We start from the raw sequence: 25,424 nt of genomic DNA, 5'->3' as shown, positions 1-25,424 counted from the left end.
CACTCTGATCAGCTGCTGTGATGTTTAAGCGACTTTGTTGTAACTGAAGCGGCCGCGTCGGATGTGATGTGTGTTTTGGTCCACACGGCACTAAAAAGCTGAGTTCTGCTTACCTCTGCAAGGCTGCCGTACCTTCCCCAGGACTAACTAGGGGTCAGCTAATGGGATTATGTGGGTTGGAAGCCATCATAAATGAAGCCCCCAGCGAGGAGCGGGGAGCTCCGGCTATCCTTTAACCCTCTTTGAAGCCTTCCTTTCACAGCCAGTCAAACAGCCTCGCTAAGACTGCACACAGAGCTGACCGTGCTCTGACTGGTGGAGGAGGGATGACAGCTCACTTCGTTTAAAATAATCAAAGTCATAGTCGGCGTTTTTTAGGGATAATTTCCAAAGTGATCCAGCTTGAGATCAATGTGGTTTTGAGGCAGACTGAGGGATAATGATCAAGGGTTGCATTTAAATCCTAAAATCCTCAAACTTGGAATGATACGGAGCTTTTGTTTTATCATCTATAAATGTTCATCAGGATTCGTCATGTGTAAATGTTAGTTTACACCTTACACATTTTGAAACATGCTTTTGTGTAAAAATGATGAATGATTGCAATTTTGCAGCCTTTGTTTGTAGAACTAGAGCTTTAGACCTATAGGTCCCTAGAGTTCAGATTCCTGCTGTCTTGAAGCTCAAATCTCAGTGCATGGGATTCCCCCCACCATGCATGGGCCCATCTGTAGAAATGTGACGATTCGGCTCACTGGAAGTGCTACACAATGCCCCCGGTGATATTTCTGATACTTTTCCTGTAGAAATGTGAGCTCGGATGGGGCAGAAGCTCGGCGCAGACTGAGGGAGTGTGAGGGACTGGTGGATGCCCTGCTGCATGCTCTTCAGTCAGCTGTAGGGAAGAAAGATATGGACAACAAGGTAAAAACTTGACCTCTTCGGTTAAGTCTCTAATGGCAGAGTGCAGTTAATGCTTTTTTTCTTCTTCTGCCCAGTCTGTTGAGAACTCCGTTTGTATTATGAGGAACCTCTCCTACCACGTCCACAAAGAAGTACCAGGGGCTGAGAAGTTCCAGAAACCATCAGCGCTCCAGGCCCCTGGATCAGCAGGACCTCAGAGGAAGAAGAAGGATGACGCTGGCTGCTTCGGAGGCAAAAAGGCCAAAGGTGAGAGGAAGAGAGGAGCAACGATGGAGAAATGCTTCATGTGGAGATTTAAGCTGTTTTTGTTGTTTATGACACACACACACACACACACATACACACACACACTCACACGCACACACACACACACACACACACACACACACACACACACACCCTGTAGCTCTAAATCACGCCTCCCACTAACAGCTGTGACGATGGCGTTGTTATTTTCATGCTGTTCAACAACAATGGCTGTCATTAATCTGCCAGCCAATGAGACAGCCACTCTGATGGCTCATGTAGTCTGATTACTTCAGGGGTCAGAGGTCAGAAATCGGTTAAACATGAGTTTTGGCCTACATGATCACCAGGAAGTTTCAACAGACTCTTTCTTAACTCCGTGTTGCATTAAGAGAAAAACACAGCCGCTCACCCTTTGTTTCTGCTGCTCAGACATTCGTTCTGTCCTCCCACACGACCGTTCTGGACCAGCTCCTGTACAAGCGCTGACTTTACTTCTCACCTGAGTAGTAATCCAATCTGATTCCCTTCACTCCTGAAATGTTCGTCTGTTGTTTTAATCTGAAAATCGGAACAATTTTCTGTCATATTTATGTCTTAAATTTCCCTGTTCAACACACACACACACACACATACACGCACACACACACACACTTTCTTTGCCATCTTATTCATGCCAGCTCTGTTTCCTCTGTGGTAGCCTGCAGTTTTTCACCCTTTTTACAAGAATTGCACCACAGCTTCTTCTCTCTCTCTCTCTCTCTCTCTCTCTCTCTCTCTCTCTCTCTCTCTCTCTCTCTCTCTCTCCCTCTCTCTCTCTCACATACACACACACACACACACACATACACATTTTTCACCATGCATCTTCTCTTTTCTCCCTGCTCTGTGTTTTTTGGCATTGCTGCTGCTTCCTTGGCTAACTATAGAGGAATGGTTTAATCAAGGTGAGTGCCCCCACCCTCCTGTTCCACCCTCCTCCTCCCCTCCATCTTTCCCTCTCCTCCCCCCTCCACTCCTACTCCCCCATGGCTGTGTAGAGTTCAGTTAGAAGTAGTTTTGGGTGTCCTCCAGAAACCAGAGAAAGTTTGAAGGACTTCAGAAAATTGTAGTTTCAATTCATTCCACATAGGTTCCTCCGGTCATACCTAACACCCACAGCATGGTCGGGTTTTAGAATCAGTTCGACTTTATTTTAGACTTTTTAAAACTTCTCAGGTCACTAGAGTTAGTTTTTTCCACATTCACTTCTCTTCAGTTCAAGGTAAATGGAGTTTGAAGTGGAAAAAGTGTTTAACTAAATGTTTTAGATTTGATTAAACTACTAACATAATTCAACTTAAATCTCCTTAGAGCTGAGAAAGTGAACCACAAAATGTGTGTGTGTGTGTGTGTGTGTGTGTGTGTGTGTGTGTGTGTGTGTGTGTGTGTGTGTGTGTGTGTGCGTGCGATCATGCAGATTATTGTAACTGAGTCAGAGATCATTATTGTTGTTCTTTGCTGTATTTTTACTCTGATTCAGTGCAACAGATCCTAAATTGTGAGCACTGTACTCAGGAAATATGTTTTTTGACTTGTTAGAAATGTGTGTTTACGTCAAATTCTTGAACAACACATTTGCTCCTTCTGTGTAGAGTTACTTTAGACTTTTCCCATTATTTCTAACATGTGTTGGCACTAGTTTAAGGTGTTTGCAAGCAGAAATGAGCTATAGGGCGATATTTATATTTATTTAGTGTGCTTTAGCCTAAAATCAAAAGATAAGTCATTATTTATATACTTTTGCTATTGTTACTGTCTCCAGTACACAAACAGAAGCGGATCATGTAGAATCCAAACCTTGAACTAATGTTTTTTTAAGAGGAAGTGTTTAGGAGGGCATGCTTTTTATCACTGTGTGTTTCATTGACCCCTGTGAGTGGAGCTGTTACTTCCACCTAGCCGAGAAATCCGTCTCCGTTTCACTGTACTGTCCCAAGGGCATGTCCATATGCATGTGAGCGGACCATTAAGTGCCAGTCACCAATCATCCACACTTCCTTCTGCTGGTGCATTATTTATGATGCTTTGCTGCTTCAACAACGTCGCTGAATGTGGGGAAAGTGGACATTTACGACCTATGTATTATATGAGTGAATGTGTGATGTTTACATCAGGGTTTGCAACACAAACCAGGTGTGTTCATGCAAAGTCAAACCGAGTCTTTTATTATCACTATTGTGTGTTAAGTTTGTGTCGTTGTGCATGTTTCTGTTGTGTGTGTGCAGACACCCAAGAGTGCAAAACCCATCCTTTCAATATGGGCTGCATGGTGGCGCAGTGGTTAGCACTGTTGCCTCGCAGCACGAAGGTTGCAGGTTCGAAACTCGGCTGCGGCCTTTCTGTGTGGAGTTGCGTGTTCTCCCCATGCACGCGTGGGTTTCCTCCGGGTACTCCGGTTCCCCCCACAGATCACAACATGCCCTATAGGTTATAAATTGTGTCGCTTTGGATAAAAGCGTCTGCTAAATAAATAAAACCAAAAAAATAAATAAAATACAATATTCATTGACTCTTTCTTAATAAACAAAATCCATATTAGGATTTTAAAATCCAAATATCACCCTTTTCAGTGTGATAGTGTGTAATCCTGACAGTCTTCTCTCCTCGCTCCCTAATGCAGGTAGAAAGTCTGGTGAAAGTGACAAAAACTATGACACGTTGGATCTACCCAAGCGTACAGAGCCATCTAAAGGTAAGAGCTCACCTGCTCCTGAAACCACCTGAAAGAAGGTTCTGTGAGGAGGCAGGTCACGCGTGTCAGTGCTGGTTTGGTTCCTCCCGTGAGCTGATTCACATCCCGTCTCTAAAGCTGTAACAATATCCTGAAACACGGCAGACGATGAAGAGAATCGAACACTGAGCTCTGGGGATGACGCAGATTGAGTTTTTTGGCACAGTGTTTGAATTTCACTCTTCAGCTGTTTAACTATTTAAATAATAGATATAAAGTTCATGTTTTAAATTTGGCTCCTTAGTGTAGTAGGAGATAACAGGAAAAGTTGATAGCATTCTTCACAATTAAACATGAAATAAAAATCGTGCCAAATGTAGAATTTGGAGGAGTTTAAGTGTCTCGGGGTCTTGTTCACTAGTGAGGGAAAGATGGAGCGCCACACCGACAGGTGGATTGGTGCCGCGTCTCCAGTGATGCGGGTGTTGTGCCGGTCTGCCGTGGTGATTTACCAATCAATCTATGCTCCTACCCACGCTTATGGTCACGAGCTTTGGGTAGTGACTGAAAGAATGAGATCATGGAGAAGACCCAAAGGAAGACCCAGGGCGCACGCTGGAGGAAAGCCTTGGGATTCCCCCGGAGGAGCTGGCCCAAGCGGCTGGGGAGAGGGAAGTCTGGGCCTGTCTGCTTAGGCTGCTGCCCCCGTGACCCGACCCCGGATAAGCAGATGAAAATGGATGGATGGATGTAGACTTTGTTTATTTGACCTGAAAATTTTAGACAAAGACAAAAAAAAACAGAGAAGATTTAGTCAAAGGTGACTAAATGAGTAAATTTACATTTTTGAAGCAACATTTTAAAGAAACTTATGAGCAGGTCATGGTTTTAAATGTTGTTTTGCTGCATTTTATGTGGTTGCCAGAAAAGCTCCTAAAAGTTAGCCCACAAATGCCCTGAAGCCTCCATGAAACCGTTCACGTTTCCAGTAAAACCCCAGTTTGAGCGTTGTTTATGTGGACTTTATGTCCTCTACATTGGTGCTTGTAGCAGACTGCTCTTTACTTACATGAGCAAACACTCATTTAAGTCATCGGTTCCCAGTGTCGAGGTTCTGTCTCTTGTCTTTCTGTTGGTGGTTTGTCCAACACTAGATTGGAGACCAGTCAATGAACTTTAATAATTATTTTTAGCCCTAACTGTTAAATTATGACAAATGCACAGACAGCATACCGGCCAACAAGATATCGTTAACTTTCTTTTAGCAATAGCTGGAATCATGTATCTCTGAGACTTTTATAAACTGAATGGGAATATCCACTGATCTAAATAACAGTTCATGTCTTGGCTGCTGTTTAATAATCCACTTTAACACTTTAACGCTGCTGAGGAAGGTCAGATGCATCGAGTTTGTTTCATGTTGCTGAACCAAATTCCTGAGCATTCCACATATTAAAGAAAATAAAAGCTAGCTTCCAGGAGTCAGAAAGTCAAAGAAAGGACATCGTTTGTGGGAGGAGTCAGTGATGACATTAAAAATAACACAAATAAGAATTTTGTGACAAAACTGCAACAAGAAAATTTGCCTAAATATTACAAAAATTGTAACACATGACCAGTCTTTTATAAAGCTTAGCAAAAACCTCACTCACCAATTTGCATTAAAATATGTGTGAGTTGGTGTGTGTGAGAAGGTGTAAGTGTGTGTGTGTGTGTGTGTGTGTGTGTGTGTGTGTGTGTGTGTGTGTGTGTGTGTGTGTGTGTGTGTGTGTGTGTGTGTGTGTGTGTGTGTGTGTGTGTGTGTGTGTGTGTGTGCATGTTTGTTGTTGATGAAATGTGTGCACACTTATCAGAAACACTTATGTGGTATTAAAGCTTCCACACCTTCATGTATGTCATATGAAACCCATTGTGCTTTTTCCCTTATCACACTTAATGATAATTGAAGTGTTTCACTCTGTTTTGGTGGGTAAAAGTCCCGTTTACACGCTGCAGCTGAGGTTTATTGTGCTGCAGTTATATTAGACAGTATGGGGAGCAACAGATCTCTGAGTCTAGGCAAGACGATTATTGTCAAAGTCGTAAATGTCGTGCAAAGTTCAAATGAGCGCGTGGGATGATGGTGCAGAGAGCAGAGTGACATTCTCCCATTAGCAGTCAGACTAATCAGATTTGCTGTTTATCAGCTTGACTCACCGGCAAAACAAAAACACGCACAAATTATAGGCTCAATAAACAGAGAAAAACACTCGCTGACTTTTAAAAGCATCTTCATCTCTCTCTCTCCTCTTAGCTGTGGATTTAAAGGTGGATGTGACTGTTTATATCACCCCATCACTACTTCATCCAGTCAGCTGTGAGGACTTTGCAGAAGGAACACCTCTCATTGTGTGGAGATGGCTAAAGGAGATATGGGAGGTTACACCTGAATCCTGGTCCTGATCTGTTGTTAGATAGAGGCCGGTCAGAGTAATGTGCAGGCAGCGGCCTGTCATTAATCTGTGTGTGTGTGTGTGTGTGTGTGTGTGTGTGTGTGTGTGTGTGTGTGTGTGTGTGTGTGTGTGTGTGTGTGTGTGTGTGTGTAAGGTGAAGTAAAACAAGGGAAGAAGACGTGAGAACCAAGTCAAATATCTGCTACATGCTCTTCTTCGGTTTACTCGTGTTGTTTCAGCTCAGTGCTTTCAGGAGTTTTATCACATCCTGCAGTTGGTCGTCATGCTTGCTGACATGCTGTCTGCGTGAGAACGTTGAGAGATTGTTGATATCACAAATCCTGCAGGAGTTTAGCTGGCCCGATCCCCATGATCACAGTGCAAATGCCAGAGATGAATAATCTTAACTGGACTGTTATGTGTTGTAATTTGTCCATAGACATATTCTAGGAAGCTGTGAGGGCTTTCTGACCTGCTATCGATTTTCCACATTGACAAAGGACTCTTTAAGATGAGACATCTTCCCAGCAGTTACATGAAACTTCAGAATTTATGTTGGGATTTGATAAAAGGTCGGAGGAGCAGGAGGCAGAGAGGCGAGGTCTGTCTTTCTCTTTCCTGTGCAGGGACGGGAAATCTTGTACGGCTAAAAATCCGACATTTTTGTCTCTTCTAAGTTGTGTTCCAGCCTGAAGCAGATGCAGAGGCGCCTTATAGTTGTGGTCAGAAGTTTTGAGAGTGACACAAATATGGGAAATTGGAAAAGTTGTTGCTTAAGCTTTTATAATAGCAGTTTGCATATACTCCAGAATGTTATGAAGGGTGATCAGATGAATTGCATAGTCCTTATTTGCCATGGAAATTAACTAAACCCCTAAAAACACTTTCCACTGTATTTTATTGCTGTCATTAAAGGACCTGCTGAGATAAATTCAGCAATCGTCTTGTTAACTCAGGTGACAATTTTGAATGAATCCCCTTTCTGATTTTTCGGGGCATCTGGAAAAAGCTTGTCCGGAGAAGAAAAGGTGAGCGCTACCATCAGTCATGTGTCATGCCAGCAGTAAAGCATCCTGAGACCATTCATGTGTGGGGTTGCTTCTCATCCAAAAGATTGGGTTCACACACTTTTGCCCCAAAGCACAGCAATGAATAAAGAATGGTACCAAAACACCCTCTGACAGCAACTTCTTTCAACAAGCCAAAAACAGTTTGGTGAACAATGCATTTTCCAGCACAATGGAGCACCGTGTCACAAGGCAAAAGTGATAACTCGGTGGCTCGGGGACCAAAACGTTGAAATTTTGGGTCCATGGCCTGGAAACTCCTCAGATCTTAATCCCATTAAGAACTTCTGGTCAGTCCTCAAGAGGCGAGTGGACTAACAAAATCCCACAAGTTCTGACAAACTCCAAGAAGTGATTATGAAATAATGGGGTTCTATCAGTCAGGATTTGACCCAGACGTTAATCGAGAGCATGCCCAGTCGAATTGCAGAGGTCCTGAAAAAGAAGGGCCAACACTGCAAATACTGCCTCTTTGCATAAATGTCATGTAATTGTTGATAAAAGCCTTTGAAACATACAAAGTGCTTGTAATCATATTTCAGTACATCACAGAAACAACTGAAACAAAGATCTGAAAGCAGTTTAGCAGCAAACTTTGTGAAAATTAATATTTGTGTCATTCTCAAAACTTTTGGCCATGACTGTACTTACGAGGACACTGTCCTTCCTTGGTCAAAGAAAACGGTTAAATGGAACAGACATACCTCATGTGACCGCGGCTCCCGCAGCGTTCATTCAAATTCAAATTCAAAATACTTTATTAATCCCAGAGGGATATTGATTGCTGTAGTAGCCCATAATAATAATAATAATCAAGTCATCAAAGAGTTATTGTATATTACAATGGCTGTCGGCAGGAAGGATCTCCAGTAGCGGTCAGTGTTGCAGTGAAACTGAAGAAGCCTCTGACTGAAGACACTCTTCCGTTGTCGGACAGTCTTGTGAAGAGAATGCTCAGGGTTGTCCATAATTTTCTTGATTCTCTGGAGAATCCTTCTTTGCATGATCTCCTCCAGTGGTTCCACAGTCGTCCCCAGAACAGAGCCAGCCTTTTTTATTAGGCTGTTGAGCCTTTTCATGTCCCTGCTTCTGATGCTGCTACCCCAACAGACGATGGCTGAAGAGATTACACTCTCAACAACAGACTTGTAGAAGATCTGCAGCATCTTGCTACAGACAATGAAGGACCTAAGCATCCTCAAGAAGTGCAGTCTGCTGTGTCCCTTCTTGTAAACAGCTTCGCTGTTCTTTCTCCAGTCCAGTCTGTTGTCCAGGTGAACTCCAAGGTATTTGTATTCCTCAACCACCTCCACTTCTTCTCCCATGATGGAAACAGTGTTTGACTCCACCCTGTTTCTTCTGAAGTCTAAAATCATCTCCTTTGTTTTGTTCACATTCAAGGTCAGATGATTGTTTCCACACCATGCCACAAAGCGCTCCACCAGCTCTCTGTACTCAGCTTCCTGTCCATCTCTGATACACCCGACGACCGCAGAGTCATCTGAGTATTTCTGTAGATGACAGGTCTCTGATTTGTACTGGAAGTCTGAGGTGTACAGGTTGAAAAGGAATGGTGAGAGTACAGTCCCCTGTGGTGCTCCAATGTTACTGATCGCCTGGTTTGATGTGCAGTTCTTCAGCCTCACAAACTGTGGTCTGTTTGTCAGGTAGTCTTTAATCCATGATATATATATATATATATATATATATATATATATATATATATATATATATATATATATATGTGTGTGTGTATATATTTCTGCTTCCAGCACGTTTCCTGCATGTTTTAGATCATGAACACAGCTGATTTGTTTAATTTAGTGATGAATGACTCCTGTAGACACCAAGGAAGGCTGGGAGACATTTCAGCTGTCAGATTAAGGTGTTAAAAAGACAAATGTACATTGTGGAGATAGTTTTTGCTTTTGGTTCTTCAAACAGACAGAATTGGTTCTAAAAGCAAGCAAAACTGCCTGGTTCCCCCTTAAGCTATTATATGTCCAGTCAGATCGTTTGTAGTCTGTGCAACATACTGAGGATCAGTCATGACTGTAGGCGAAAATAAAAGACAGAATGCTGCATCTGTTTGGCGGGTTAGTTAGCTACTGAAACATTGAAAGAGTGGATAAATGATACAACACGTTTGTATTTTGACTTTAACGAGTTAATTTGACTGTTTATCATCTTAGTTTATATATAGCTTCCTGACTGGTCTTTGTTTATAGAAATAACATGTCTGTAGCTAACAGCTCGTCTGAGCCCAGCCAAGGCAAGAGAGTATTAACACCGAAGTTTCAAAGAGCTCTGTTATTTAATAAACCTTCACGGGGCAATCGGTTTCTCATTATGTGGCTATTTCAACAGAAATAATAAAAGGTTGAAGTTCGGCATTAAACGTGTGTGGAGCTCGTCTCATCAGAAGACTCTTTTATCCTGGGACTGTAAAACTCTTTCCAGAACTTAAAATATGTTCCACTTATTGAGTTTTTTAATACTTTGTTGGCTTGACTGGGAAAAAAAAAAAAAGAAAACGTTGAAGGCTCTGTTTAAAGGATCTGTGTTGCCACAGAACATTCATGTGAAAGCCAAAGAGGATTTGTTGCTATAGTGAACCTAATCTTTGTATCCACACATTGTCAGTTTGAAAAATCTATGAAATCATAACCCTGATTTTATTTTAACCATCTGTCAGCTCAGCCTTGTTTGGTTTATTCCACACATGGAAACTGTAGGAATCTTTTCGTGTGAAACGTTCTCACCACAAACCGAATGTCCACTCGAGCTTTTTGATCCAGACTCAGTTGCCCTCATTGATCAGACAATTACCTGACTGAGCAATGCGCTCCATGTTTACTGCTTCGTTGAGTTTCTTTGCTCTGAGGACAGACTCAGAGTGGAGGGACTGATCCTTCGTCTGAATGAGTCAAGTTTAGGTGGAAGGTCACCTGGTCTAGAATCCTTCTGGAGGTCTCCTGAGGGAGGTGTTTCAGGCTATAAAACGAGCCCTGAGGGCAGAACCCGTGTGTGTGTGTGTGTGTGTGTGTGTGTGTGTGTGTGTGTGTGTGTGTGTGTGTGTGTGTGTGTGTGTGTGTGTGTGTGTGTGTGTGTGTGTGAACCTCATTATTTAATTCTCGTTTCTCATTTTTTCCATCCAGACGTTTACTTTTTCTCTCCCTGTCTCAAAACCCCACATTAGGCAACTCTGAGAAATGACCCTGCCCACCAGGACAACCACTGTTTACCTCATAACTGCTCTGTGTTGCAAGCCAGGCGTTTATTTTCCAGAAATCTCCACACATTGACACTAAGCCTCTCTGACATCAGTCCACTGAATCTCTATTTGTGGGCACGGACTGCTATGCTGTGTGAGTCCTCTTTGTCTGATAGTTTATCTGAGTTCATGAAAAATCGAGCTTGATTTTTATTGTTTGCCTCCATTGTTGTCGTCCCACACAAAGAGCAACTGTCTGTGACATAAAGGCCTTATTTTAGAGCTGGTGGGAGAAAAGGCTGGCATCTTGCTTAAAGGTTCAGTGAGCCTTGTGTTGCGTGAGCAGATATGGTCAAACAGGTCCATTTTTCAAAAGTAATTGTTTTCCATCATAATGCGTGTGCCAGGTCTTCTTCACTGCAGCACAGCATCAATAAGAGGAGAAGATTTACCTGTTCTGATTCCACTTTACTCCCAAAGTAAAAGCAGAATATCATGAATAATTTAGCCTCCCTCCTAAATTCCTACCAGCAGTACCATGTGGGAGCTCAGCGTTTTCATGCCTGTGGAATCTAACACCCACACAATGAGCGCCGACTCCAGGTTGTGCAGACTTCATGACGGATGACAACCTGTTGACCACCATGATTAATAACTCGCCCTCTCATTCCTAAGAACACTTTGCTCAGTTGTTCCAGTTGCCTCCTTTTTCCACCTCCTCTGTCTCTCGTCTTTCTGTCACTTTTTGCAGCAAGGTGAGGCCCCGAGTCAGGAGAGCATCTGACCCAGACAGGATCCAAATCTTGATTACAAAATGAAGGCATGCACACGGGCATATAGGCTTACATGGTCTCATGCTCCAACACAGTCACACAAGCCATCCCACTTTCAGCCTCGCTGCTGTCGTGGCACATAGCATCCACTCCACACTGGGCTGTTTCCAGACTTTCTGGCACCTTGTATGATTCCCTGTATCTCTACAGCCCCTGTCATCACAATTCCCCTGGCACTTCACCTTTATACATGTTTGGTGTTTGTCCAAAGGGAAGTGTGTCTAACTCAAGGAAAGGAGACTAGTGCATGAGGAGGCATCGTGCGTGACTCACAGGATTCCCTTGCTACCCAATTGAGGTAAAATAGGATGCAAACAAACACAAGGCTAAAACAAGTTTAGTATCTTTGGAGATTTTTTGTTTTTGTTTGGAATTGGGAAAGAAAAACCTTGAACCAAAAACCGAGTTGTTTTCTCTAGCAGCACCATCTAGAGGCCGGGACATGTACTGCATCTTAAAATGGTCTCTCTATATCTTTGTTTACGGCTGGAAGCAACGCCTCTCGTTGGCGAGCCTGCACCTCCAGACGTTCTACAGGGTGGAGTGGGGGGGGGGGGGGGTGGCTAGTTAAAAAAATGACGTACTGCCTTCATTACATCCCAGTGCAAGGTCAGTCTCAAGGGCAATAAAAGAAAATAGTACATTTCAGAGAGAAATTTTGAGTGCATGAAGAGGTAGGTGGAGGAGAATGAGGGACACATGTGTCCATGTCCTTGTCTTACAAAAAATCTCTAAAATACAAAACACACAATAGTAAATGCACTATTTTGGACCGGATACATGAAAGGATACCCCAGAAAAGCGCTGCGCCCTTTGTCCTGGTGGGTAATTGCTTAGCAGCACTCCTCAGGACACGAAGAAGTATGAAGGTAAAATGTTTTCGTCAATGCGTGTGTGTCTCTCCTTCGTGGAGCTGACGCAGAGCATAAACTAGACTTTAGTGTTTACTGTCCGGGGAAGGAGGGAGAGACTACATAGAAGGGGAGGAGCCTGAAGAGGAGCGATAGATGAGACAGGAAAATGCATGTTTGTGAAGCCAAAACCGTTTCGGGGGTGTTTTTCATGATGAAATAACAATATAACATGGTCAAAAACCCCAAACGTGGATTTTACATGATAGTCCCATTAGGCATTAAGAACATCCTGTTGTCTAAATTTCACCATTACATAGAAGTTTCCTCTCAACTAAGAAAATAAGCTCAAGAATGTGTTGAACACAAATATTTTAATGATGTACATATCTTCAAATTCTTTATTCTTCTGCATCACAATTTGTGCGTTTCATCACAGCAAACGAACATCCAGGTGGCTGGAAAACTACTTCACGTAAACTCCCCCGGAGATGGATATAGACGGACGCTCTGCCTCTCCTTCCCCTGTTCCTCACATGGACCTGTGAATTCCTTGGATCTGCTTGCCAGCGACTCGTGTCATTACATTCTGACGAGAGACGCTGTGACTGATCTGGGAGAAAGGTCACAAACTCACTACAGACGCAACACACTCGAACAAACACACAACTTCTCACAGAAATACACACACCATCCCACAGATTCAACGCTCTCCTCCGCTGGGCAGCGGAGGTTGAAGGGTGCTGAATAGTTGCAAACTCTTTTAGTTGCAAGGGGGGTCCCTGCCCCTCCCACCTACCGTATGTGGCTATGTTGTGTCTGTATGTGTGCTTCTATGTTTGAGGTGTTTCTGTCGGGGCAAGGTGGGGTAACCCTTTTGTCTCCCTCATCCCTTCCCTCCTCTGTAACCCTTTTCTTTTTATCTAAATATGGGAACGCCGTAAAGTGGCTGCACGCCCACAGTCAGCGTGTTCCCATTGACCTGTTTTATGTTCTGTTATCTGCCCTTTTAAAGGTTGTAGTGAAATGAAAAGGGGAGCTGGTTCAATTACAATAAAATGATTCATTCAGTCATTCATTCATTCATTCATTCATTCACATGGGAGAACACACCATTAACAACAAGCCATCTGCAGAGAGAACCTTATTTTTCCACATTTGTATCAACACAGAGGGAGAAGTATGGTCAAGGTAGGATGTAAGAGCTGCCTGATCCCATGAGTTAAACAAAACAAAAAGATGAACAGCTTCTACAGAAGCCTGTCTGCACATATGCTGTGTTTATCTGTATTTTCTTGTTTAAAGCTCACCTAAAACTGATCATTTTAACAATATACTTTTCTGAGATTACGTCCAAGTCTCTCTTTGCACCATCTGTTCAGATTTCTCCTGATCCTGCTCACCAGTCCCACCGCTCATTAGTGCCAGTTATTTTCTTATTTATATTAAAACACAACACAGACAGTGTGTGTGTTAATATTCCAAGGCTGACATTTTAGCTGTTTCACCTCTCCCTTCACACCCCAATCCCTATGAATCACAGATGGTGATGAAAAGGAGAGATTGTGAAGCAGGCGGTGAAATCCAAATGAGGGAAGTCAGAGGATTATTTAGTTGGGTCCACCTTGTGTTTGTTTGAAATCCAGAGGTTTGCATAATAATGCACTTCTTAGGGGTTCTCACGGAGAGCAGCCTCTCCTCACACTGTTAGTTGAATGAAGTCCTTGCTGATTAAAATGAAAATCGCAGCATCTCAGCCCCCATTTCCGATGCTTCACGGTGGCCAGAAACCTCAATCTCTGAGATGATTGAGTGTGTCAGTCACCTCCCCTGCCTTCCCAAACCTGGGAGGCAGAAAAAGTTGGTTATTGTGATACAAAGAGTATCTCCAGAGAAGGAGAAGCAAGCTAGTATGGTCAGTCAGCCAGATGCTCATCAGGTATTTGGACTTGAACGTGTGGAATTGATAAACAGGTGTTTTTATTGACGGCTGCATTCCATTTCTTTGTTGTGTTTGCAAACATGTTGTTCTGTAGAAAATCTAAATAAAGCAGAGCATCTTCTTGGTGGAGTTAATAATACTCACTGGGACAGCCATAGCTCAGGAGGTAGAGTGGATTGTCCAGTAATTGGAAGGTTGCAAGTTCAATCCTGGCTCCGACCAGACGCTGTTGTGTCCTTGAGCAAGACACTAAACCTGCCTTGCCTGCTGGTGGTGGTTGGAGGGACCGGTGACTCCAGTGTTTGGCAGCCTCGCCTCTGTCAGTGCGCCCGGCAGCTGTGGCTACACTGTAGCTCATCCCACCAGCGTGTGAATGTGTGTGTGAATGTGTGTGTGAATGGGTGATGGCTGACTGAGTTGTGAAGCACCTTGGGGGGTTGTAGAACCTCAAGAAGGCACTGTACAAATACAGGCCCATATTATTATTCTTGTCCCAATCGCTCAAGTCAACCAGCCTGCCAGGATATAAGTCTATCATAGCTATTGTTTTTCCAGGTTTGAGCTACAGGAATCGTGCTTTCAGTTTCTGCAAAATGCACTTTAATTAAACCAGATTATTGGAACACCAACTAGGATTACAAGAGCTGCTGCAGGGAAGCATACAGAGCCAGATAGAAAAAGATACCATTCCAGTTATGACCATTTGTTGTCCTACAGCTGAGCAGTGGGCTGTTCATTACACAATCGATTCCTGTGATCCCAGTAGTAGAAAAATCAGAGACTCGATCAACATGATTTTATGACATTTCCATCAGTAATGGGTACCAGGTTGCCACCCCTTTTTCAGAACCTGCTTCAGCGTGGCTCTAGGGGTACCAGGTCAGGGAGAAAATACAAAATCAGAAGGCTGTCAGTCATTGAGTGGCTTGTAGACCCTGGTTGCACCAGAGATTTCCACCTGTTGCCTGCAGAATTTTCTGGGTCCAGAGTCTGACAGCAACCGAGCAGAAATTCAAACATCACCACCCTGTCCACCATTGTTGTGTTTCTGTATCACACACAGGGCACCTGTGCTACTTTTGTGCCCACGACCGCGGGGTGTTGAGCCAGGTCGAGCTGCCCTGAGTGGGTACTAATAGAGCTGGGCTGAATGGTGGCCATATTGATTTGAGTTCTGGACCGCCAAGGGTTTTTTAGCCAGGACTAATATTGCAACTATCCAGTTATGTCACAATGTCACATCCCTATAACTTCAACAGGAACATGTGTGATTTAAATGAATGGGTTCGATAGTGTTTATAATCTCGTTGACTCTTTTAAACAGTTTTTATTGATCTTAGTTAGTTGCTTTTATTGTTATCTGTTTGTTTGCAGTTAATAAAGGCATCTTTGAATTAAATGCATTATTATGATTATGATTATTATTATTATTATTTTGTTGTTGCTGTTGTTGTTATAATGATTATTATTATATATTCTATTTACAAGTGATAGGTTGGGCTGTTACCACTTGCAGGTCAATAGAGAATGACACAATGACCCACTGATTCATAAACTTGTGTTTTGGGAGACAAATGTTGTAACTTTAGGCTAAAACAATCTAGAAGTTTGCCTTCTACCATCACATTAAGCACGATGCCCTGGAGAGTCAGATGAAAGTTTGTCAATTAAATTTTAATGAAAGACACATTTTAAAATGACAAACTTTAAGTGGCATTGCCAAAAGCTACATGATTTTAGCACAGCTGCTAATGATTTCCGCATTTCCATGCAGGTAACGGTCCATCTTCCATTAGCTGTAAATAATAAGAATACCATAAGATATTAGTAGTATTTTGGAGAGGTTTTCTTTTAGAAAAAGATCATCAGGAAAATGCATTTAGCCGCTTTAGCCTGGTAATTAATACATAATGATGTTGACAGAGCTGATATCAAACACGGTCCTGGGCTTTAACTGTAGTTGCATCACTGCAAGGTGACTGAACTGCTGTAATGTTGGGTCTGGACCAAACAATCCTGGTTCAGGAGGTAAGCCAACGTGGAAATCACAGGTTTAGTTAGTTTGATTAAATGATGTATGTTGTTTTAAATGATCAGTCAGAAAGTGCAGATTAGGTTCAGATGCACCGTCCTACTACCAGTGTTGAGAGTAACGCGGTACAAAAGTAATTAATTACTGTAATGCATCGCTTTTTGCTGTAGTGTGGTAATGTAATGCATTACAGGGAAAGAAAATGGTAATATTTACTCAGTACAATTGTCAGTAACGCGGTAATTACAGAATCAAGATGTGCGTTTCCTAAAAATTCAAATTGCGGGAAGCCTGAAAAAAGATCCAGTATCCACATATATGACGTCATTTATGGACTCAGCTTTGCGGGCATTCTATGAGCAGAGAGGACGCAGTGGTAATGACTCAAATACTCCAGCTGCGTCCTGCGCGCGGCCGCTGTTATATTCACAAAATCGCTCCACCAAAACAAAGTCATTCGTTTGTGATCGTTTATATCAGCCCATATTCTCCGGTACTTCATGTACTTTTCAGCTGAGTTCATAATCTGTGCCCCGGTGATTTCAACTCATTGCTGCTGGAGCGCAGCGCATATTAAGGTATTTTTTTTTCCTTCGGTAGATGCCTTTGGCTGATTAGTTAGAAAGTAGGAAATCTAGGAAACCATTTTTCTGGAAGACGGAGAAAACATGCAGCATGCAGGAAGGTTTAGGGCAGGAAATTATTCAAATAAAATCAAGAAAACAAGACAAAGTGCTTGAAAAGAAATAAAAGTAGGTAGATTTATCCCAAATACACATTTTTACCAGTGAAAAGCAATAATATACATAAGCATTTAATATTTATACATGTGATAGAATCAGATCACCCCAGAAGTCAGTCCCACATCCAGGGCCGTATCAAGGCATTTGGGGACCAAGGCAAATATAGGCTTGGAGCCCCCACCACCTCACTCCCTGCTCAGATGGCCCTATAAGATGGCAGCGTGCTGAGAGTACAGATTGTTGTTGTTTTTATTTAATAAACAATCATTTTAAAGCACTGTTATTATATCTGACTGTTTTTAACAGCAACCCTAGCTCAGATACCACATCACCTTCCACATATATGTCATGAGCTCACTGAGCGTCAGATTACCAGATTCATATTGAAGTTGTTTTGGTGAAAGTAACTTTAAGTAACGCAAAAGTAGTGTAATGCCTTACATTTTAAAATCAGTAATATTGTAATGTAATGAATTACTTTAAAATGAGGGGAACACGTAATAAATAATGCATTACAGTTTTGAAGTAACTTGCTCAACTCTGCCTACAACTCAAGCTGAATGCTGAACACAGATGTTCCTGTAGTTCTCTCTACTGGTTGACTGGACCCTAATCACAATGCTGTGTGTTTAATACGTGTTTGGTCTGAGAATGGGTTTGTTTACGCCGGTGGGGCCTACTCATCTAGCTGCCTTACATTTTACTCTTATCATCACACTCACCAGAGCTGGTGCAGCTGTCCACAAACACTGCCACCCTAGCTTGTTTACACACACACACACACACACACACACACACACACACACACACACACACACACACACACACACACACACACACACAGACAATGCACCTTACCATCAACCACAACACTGATATTATGTAACAATTAGAGGTCCTGGTGTTTGTTTGTGGCTGCTGACAGAGAAAATACTGTGTGTGTGTGTGTGTGTGTGTGTGTGTGTGTGTGTGTGTGTGTGTGTGTGTGTGTGTGTGTGTGTGTGTGTGTGTGTGTGTGTGTGTGTGTGTGTGTGTTCGTTCGTCCTGGAGAAGCTGAAGGCAGAATCAAATGAAAGATGGGTGCTGATACGGGCAGAGACACAAGAAATCCCTCCACTGCCAGACACCATCACGCTCTGCTCAGCCGGTCTAGTTGGGTCATTTAGTTGCAGCATTTTGGGTTTTCTCCTTTTTAAATGATCTGAAATAGAAGTGAACAAAACCAGCAGCAAAACCACAAACACTTCTATCTTCCTTGAACCCGACCTACAAGATGGACAAAGTTGTTGTTGCAGCAGAATATGCACACAGCATAAGTTTGTTGTTTCCTGATTCTGTTTTAGCAATGAAAGTTTATCCTTTATATCTGCTTTTTCCAGCGTACACCAACTACACCTCGGCTTTTAAAGATTAAAGTCCCGTAGTTGTCACACACACTGGTGTGGTGTGGTATGGTGTGGTGAAAATCTCCCTCCGCATTTGGCCCGTCCCCGTGGGGAGTGGTGAGCTGCAGCTGGGCTCGGGAACTATTTGGTGGTTTGACCAAGTGCTGTGTTAACGAAATCGATGAATCCATTCTGAATCGATTCTCATAAAGATTCCAAGAATCAAATTGAATTGAGTCATGAGTCCAAAATTCTATTTAATTGTTTAACATAATTTTCCCTTTTTACATCTAAAATGAGAAGGAAAAGTCCACATGGCCATTTTAGGGTTTGGGTCTGAAAGGGCAAATACAGTTTCCCCCGATGAACTGTAACTCACCCAGTGGTGCATCGTTGAGTTGCGGGCATTTAATGAAGGTAACAGCTCAGACAAATGTTTTAATAACACTGGACCATAGCAATATCAAACTGGAACAGACTGAACTGGATCGGATCATGATAATCGATTCCAACCCCTGAGAATCGGAATCAAATTGATTCTTGAAATTTGAATCAAAACTCCGTGTCAAGCAGGGAGGCATTGGGTCCCATTTTTAAAGTCTTTGGTATGATCTGACCAGGGATGTGAACCCCAGTCCCAGGGCAGACACTCTACCACTGAGAAGGTAAAACCTGGATATTGGCATTTAAGGCCAACTGGACTCTACACACTGTGCAAAGACCTAGTTTGGACGTCCTACAGACCTGGTCTGGACTCAATATAGACATGATCTGCACTTCTGTGCGACGTTGACTGCAGGGTAGAAAGTGACTTCTGCCTGAGTCTGAAATAAAGGGCATGGTAATAATCCAACCAAATGGTGACAAAAGCTAAATTAATTCAGTAAAACAGAAAGTTGTGCATTCTGTAATCTTGCCATGTTCCTGTAAGCAAGGCTTATCAGAAGAAAAGCCATAATGAGGACAAAAACAGCAGTGTTCTGTATTTATCACTACTAGATCCTATCTCATTCCTCTCCATCATCTGGACCCTGGATTCAGGCCTTGATCAATCTGCTCAATTCTCTCACTCCACACGTACCCCAGCATCCACTTCTGTCTTCATTCTCTGTGCCAGATGCTGCCACATCTCCATTAACACCCACCCACACACACACACACACACACACACACTAGAATTCAGAGTATTTTCTGGGATTATTCCCTAAGACGAGACACCTGAACTCCAACCCCCACTCTAAACTCCAGAGGGATGGGTACCGAATTCGGTACTTTTTAAGGTACCGACCAAGCACCGATTCACGTTGTTTCAAACGGTGCCTCCTCTTCCTCTTCTTCTTCTTCTTCTTCTTCTTCTTCTTCTTCTTCTTCTTCTTCTTCTTCTTCTTCTTCTTCTTCTTCTTCTTCTTCTTCTTCTTCTTCTGTTGTTTAATGGCGGGTGGCAACCAACTTTCAGGTGCATTAAACGGTGCCTCGTTTCGGTACCCGTCCTTCATAACGAGAACTTGCCAAGACAGCTGCGCAAGAGCGTTATGTCGTCGGTCGCTGCGAGCGAGTTGTAAACAGAGCAGCATGGTAGAAAGAACGCACGCTAACGCTTGGGTCCACTTCACTAAATGCGATGGGTAACTGGGTGATGATGAAACCAGCGACAGACAACAATCTAAGTGAGACATCCTCATCTTAATCTGCTCCGGTTTAAGATAACTTTACCTTGATATGTTAGCTTCTGTTTCGCTAATGGTGCGTTCGCTTTCTCCTCGGAACTCCGAATTTCCGACTAGAAGAACATGAACGCGCTCTAAAGTTTGGCTTCACTTTACTAAATGCGACAGGTGATTGGGTGAAGATGAAACCAGCGACAACGATCTAAGTGTGAGGCATCATCGTTTTAATCTGCTCCAGCAGTTAAATAAACTGTTTAAGATAACGTTAGCTCGATATGTTAGCTTCCATTGCTACCATTGTTATCAGCTAATGGTGAGTTCGCTTTCTCCTCGGAAATTCTAACTTCCCAGTAGGAAAAATCAAATGAAAAAAGACGGCAAAAGGAATGAAGATACACAGTAAATTTAGTTCACAGTAAAGATGCTTGCTTCAGTTTAATTATCAGCTTATAAAACTACAAGGACGATGTTAAAATACAAACAGTTGTATGTTATTTATCGTGATATTTATCAAATATTGTTATATATTAAGAAAAATATATATTTAATTATAAAAGAGAATTAAAATAATAAACACTCAAAAGTATCTAAAATTGGTACCGTTAAGTACCGGTATCGATTCCTAGGTACCGGGAATTAGTACCGGATCGATTCAAATGTCAAAGGTACCCATCCCTAATTACTTCTCCCTGCTGTAGATTTTTGAATATTTTTCTAATTTTTTTTGTCTTTTAGACCTAGAATAGGCTGTGATGAATGTTGACTACTCCATCATCTCTCTACTCATTGCTGTCTGTATTATTAGTTTATTCTCCACATATCGTGTTGCGTTTAAAAATGTTTTTCACCGCACCTCATCGTCCTACATGGTCTCTTTTACAGTAAAAACATTGTTGATCATGTTAGGAATCGACTGTAAAGTGGAAGTTTTGGTGTAGCAAAAGCAAAACTCTGACAGATTTTATTCTTTAAACTTTTATTCTCAAATGAGCCACCAAGAGAAAGAGAAAGCAGGGACACCTCCACTGTCCTTCACAGAGTTTCTCTGTGGGATTGGCCTCCTTCTTTGGCTCCCAGCCTCGTTCCTCTCCTCTGAATCGTTCTCTTTGTTAGCTTCTTGCAGGAGTTTCCACTTTCGTTTGTGTCTGCGTGAGGACGTGACTTGCCTGCAGTGGGGAGAGCAAGCACATATTGCTGATTCGCTCTTCAGTCTTGGAATCAGACGGGCACCCCAGCACCCATATCAAAACACCTAAAGCCCATACACTCGCATTCAGCTTCAGACTGAACCAGTACTGCAACCCTGGGGCGAGCAGGGTGTAGCTACTAATTGCATGAATTATCAGCTGCTGGATGTAAAGATAAGAACCATCTTAATAAACTCTGCTGGACAAAACAACTCTTCAGCCCCCGTCCTCAACACACTTCGTGGAATTCAGCTCGTCCTGGTGTTTCAAGCAGAAACTTCCCCTCTTCTTCTTCCCCTGTTTCTGACCCAACTGTGTCGATGTACAAATGAGCAGATTGCATTCGTGATGACGTCTAAGATAGTCTCCATAGCAACCCTGGCACTGTCATTTTGCCCCCTTTTACTTATTGCTTACTTCAGTGTGTGTGTGTGTGTGTGTGTGTGTGTGTGTGTGTGTGTGTGTGTGTGTGTGTGTGTGTGTGTGTGTGTGAATGCAAAAAATTAAGAAATTAAAACAATGAAAAAGATTGTGGTAAAGAACTGTACATATCTGTTAGCTTTAGAACCTATTCACAATAAGTGTAAGTTGTATAACACTATAGCTTTATGCAGAACAGCATTCAAAGTACCCACCAAATACTTTTGGTGTCTAATGTATAGAATAGAATAGAATAGAATAGAATAGAATAGAAAAACCCCACAGTGGGGAAACTCACTCGTAACAGCAGCACAAACACTTAGAGAAAAAGAAGAAAAACAATAAGAAGAAAACAGGTAAACACACAAAGACAGTAAGCTATTACTGTAACCTTCAACAACTAAAAGCAACGAAGAAAAGGAAACTTGGGTTTCCAGAACGATGCAGCATAAGGGACACATACATACTGATGAACATCGGGTATAGCACAAGTGTTGAACACATACTGATGTTATTGTGTACCAGGATAATGCCAGTACCAGTTCAACTGAGGATGCAGAGGGGATGAATGGCCTGTGGGAGCATTTGTTACACATATGGGATGTACCAGCCTGCCTCTGAAGGAGCTGCCCATGGTCTCCACAGTGGAATGCAGTGGGAATCAAAACTTCTTTAAAATAAAATAAAAATATTAAATGCATCCAGGATGTCTGGGCTCTCCCTTTATCCCGAGTCCACATTAGAGGCATCAGCAGTACGGCATGCTGCTGGTGCCTTCAGAAAATACATGCTTACCAAAAACTTACTTGTATCCATAAATAGAGGTAATTTAACTATGCAATGCTTAAAGGTAATACTTGTTTCTATGAGCTCCTTTTCTAAAAGCCTTAAACAATATTTGGTCGTATTGGATTTATTTAAGCTTAGGGTTAGGGTTATCTGTTGGATTCCTAAATGACCTTTCACCCTGTCCTCTGGGCTGGAACCAGAATAACTTGTTTCAAATATAGTAACTATTTTCTGTGGAACGTTTGGGATTTATTTGAATATTTTGGAGCCTCTTTATTCTTTTAATGCAGCTATGTGCATGACAGCCTGGTGCTGAAAGCAAACGCTGATATTGCCTTTGAAATCCGACTGCTTGTTACAGAGTGAAGTAAGGGAGAGGCTGCGCCTCCTAAGTTCTGTGTACATGACACTGTGTTTTATCATTGGCTTGTATTTGGTGTGAAAGCCTTTTGTTCAATAGCAACTTGTCATAAAGAGTAGTTCCATATGCCAGCATAAAAAGGTGACAAATCTAGTTCATATCTTTTTCATCCAGAGGAACATAACCCCTCCACGTAACGGATGTTCTAATTTAAACGAACACCTCCACCTTGGGGCTTCAAAACCCAATTCCTGTTAGCAGGAGGGACTCTGGAAAGCTGTGAGACACATTCTTGAGTCAGCCACAAGACCCGCAGCTGGTGTTTCTGTGTCCAAAGTTCGAAGGCTGTTGTCTGAGTGATGGACTTTTCCTGTCGGACTTTGTGAAAGAAGTCCTGGACGTTTTCAGCCTCTTTCATGTCAGTTTATCAGCAGGTATTTTGCTACCAGTGCTGTTGTGTCTTCTTTGTGCTAAAAGGGACCAGCAGGACTCCTCTGGCCCATCAAGACAGGAAAGAAGTTGCTCCCCTGTCACTGCAACAGCCGCTTGTTGTGAAATGTTCTATTATGCTAAATGGCTGGAAACCAGCTTTCATGGACCAGACTTACAGTAGAGCTGGTGCAAACTCATGCTGTGAGATGGCAGTGAATGAAGAAAGGCAATGGCATAGAGGTCTGTGCAGCCATGTGTCTTTTAGAGGATCTTTTCTCTTTCAGTCAACCCATCATGCCAGAGCATTTCTGTGGTGCAAATATGATGGGCAGCTGTCCAAGAGATGAGCTAACGGCCACCTTTAGTCACTGTCAACAACCGACTTAAAGGGACATTATGGAAGTTTGACAGCCAAAACGTGTAGAAATAATAAATGTCTTCTTCATACAATCTCCTGCAATGCCCTGGTCCTGTAGAATGAGCCCTGGCATTTTTACTGTGATTGCCTGTTTTTCTGTAAAATCACAGAAAAAGAGAGCTGCTCGGGTCGAGCAGGCTGCTTCATGCGCGTTCACGCTCAGGTATCGCCCGTAGCATTTGCTATCCGTAGCTTTAGCAGCAGAGAGAGAGGCAGTGCCACTTTGTCGCTGTTCCTAACGCCTAGTGATGAACCTAGCTACATTTCTGAGGACTCTTAGCTACTTTCCTCTAGATATTTCCTGCAAATTAGCAACAAAATAGCCATTTTCACTCCGAACCGTTCTTTAAACGTTGTTTCAGCTGTCATCAAGCATATAAATATTACAGATGCAAAAGATGTCACTGGCGCTTTTGCTCACCTAGGAAGATGTAGTACTCTCGTGCAGAAGACCTGGGTTCGATTCTGGATGTGAACTCAGTTTATTTAGAGTTTCTTTTTTACATTAATGTTTTTTTTTTTTTACAGTAAGATGCCCAAATTTTTATTTGAGACTCGCCGAATGGCATTGAATTCACAGATGAAAAAGATGTGGGTTCAACTTTCATTTTGGAACAATTTTTCAAGCAAGGGAAGGGAATGATCTGAGCATGCAGGAGGACTGACCCATCTTAAACCTTTGTCAGCTGTGCTGAAGAGAAAGGTACAGAACCAAATTATTTAATTAATTAGCTGTGCGTTCTCTTGTCCCCTGTCCTCCGGGCCACACACACACACACACACACACACACACACACACACACACACACACACACACACACACGGGACTGTCTCAGCTGTTATTTTTGTTAAGGAGTGTGCACGTACAGCATGTGTGCCTCGTGCACGAGCCTACTATTGAAGCTGCCGTTACGCTTTTGGCCTGAGGAGGGCAATCGCGACCATAAAAATTCAAAACTCCATTAAGTCCCTTTAAGGCCAACATGTGGTTATGCTAATGTATTCTGCCTTCAGGACGCTCATAGATGTGCCAATCTGCAGCGGGGGCCTACTGGTCGCATAAGGATGAAATCATACTTAGAGATGCTGTCAGTCTGACAGGGCGACTGCAGGGTGAAAAGCCAGTCCCTAGCAGACCTGCATCATGCTCAGGATTAAGATGTTTGCATATTTTGTAAAATAATGTCCTTTGTAGGAGGCATATCAGATTTTCTCTGTGGAGAAATTACACCAACAAGAGGAGTGGGAAGAGAATTTGAAAGTCAATTGGGTGTACTTCAATGAGATTCACTCCTAGCGTTAAAATGCATCTCATATCAGGAACTAATTATATTCACACCTGACATTAAGATACATCTTTAGCATACGAATAGAATTCAGATTTCTAATTATCCCAGATGATATTCAGGTGTCAGCTCATGTCATATCCTTTGGTAAAACTTAGGCTTGAAAAACGACGGAAAACTTGTCATGCACCACAGATGATTTTTATTTTAAAATGATGGCACAACTAAAACAATTAGATTTACAACACTTCTAAAGCTGGAGCATTGGTAAAGCCTTTTTAAACGGCCAAATCCAAATGAAGCCCCAGCTGATGCTTACTGATGTCATCTCAAATCTTTACCTCCTATTACCCAAATAGTGGTCGTTTGTAGTGTCAGTTTAACAAAGAAAGACTTTGGTCAGAGCACCATGTGACCCTTGTCTAGTCTGGCTATGACCCGTAGGCAGAGCTCAGTTGTGGAGCAGAATCTACGTTTGCCTT

General features: G+C 42.5%; 1 protein-coding gene across 12 annotated transcripts in view; it reads left to right on the top strand.

Annotated features, from left to right (window-relative positions):
- Positions 1-25,424, top strand: part of arvcfb (ARVCF delta catenin family member b) — a 364,725-nt gene that overhangs the window by 309,975 nt on the left and 29,326 nt on the right. For 9 of the 12 annotated variants that reach the window (XM_054731269.2, XM_054731267.2, XM_054731259.2 and 6 more), the window contains 4 exons: positions 807-924; positions 999-1,170; positions 2,100-2,117; positions 3,833-3,904. In XM_054731269.2, coding sequence (XP_054587244.2) covers positions 807-924; positions 999-1,170; positions 2,100-2,117; positions 3,833-3,904 — 380 coding nt within the window. The remainder of the gene's footprint in view (positions 1-806; positions 925-998; positions 1,171-2,099; positions 2,118-3,832; positions 3,905-25,424) is intronic. The other 3 variants (XM_070546410.1, XM_070546405.1, XM_070546406.1) reach the window with 2 other exon arrangements.

Source organism: Nothobranchius furzeri, chromosome 17 (genome assembly GCF_043380555.1).
Source record: "Nothobranchius furzeri strain GRZ-AD chromosome 17, NfurGRZ-RIMD1, whole genome shotgun sequence".
Classification (NCBI taxonomy): domain Eukaryota; kingdom Metazoa; phylum Chordata; class Actinopteri; order Cyprinodontiformes; family Nothobranchiidae; genus Nothobranchius; species Nothobranchius furzeri.
The sequence above is the reverse complement of the archived record's forward strand: the minus strand, read 5'-3'. Positions and strand labels throughout refer to the sequence as shown.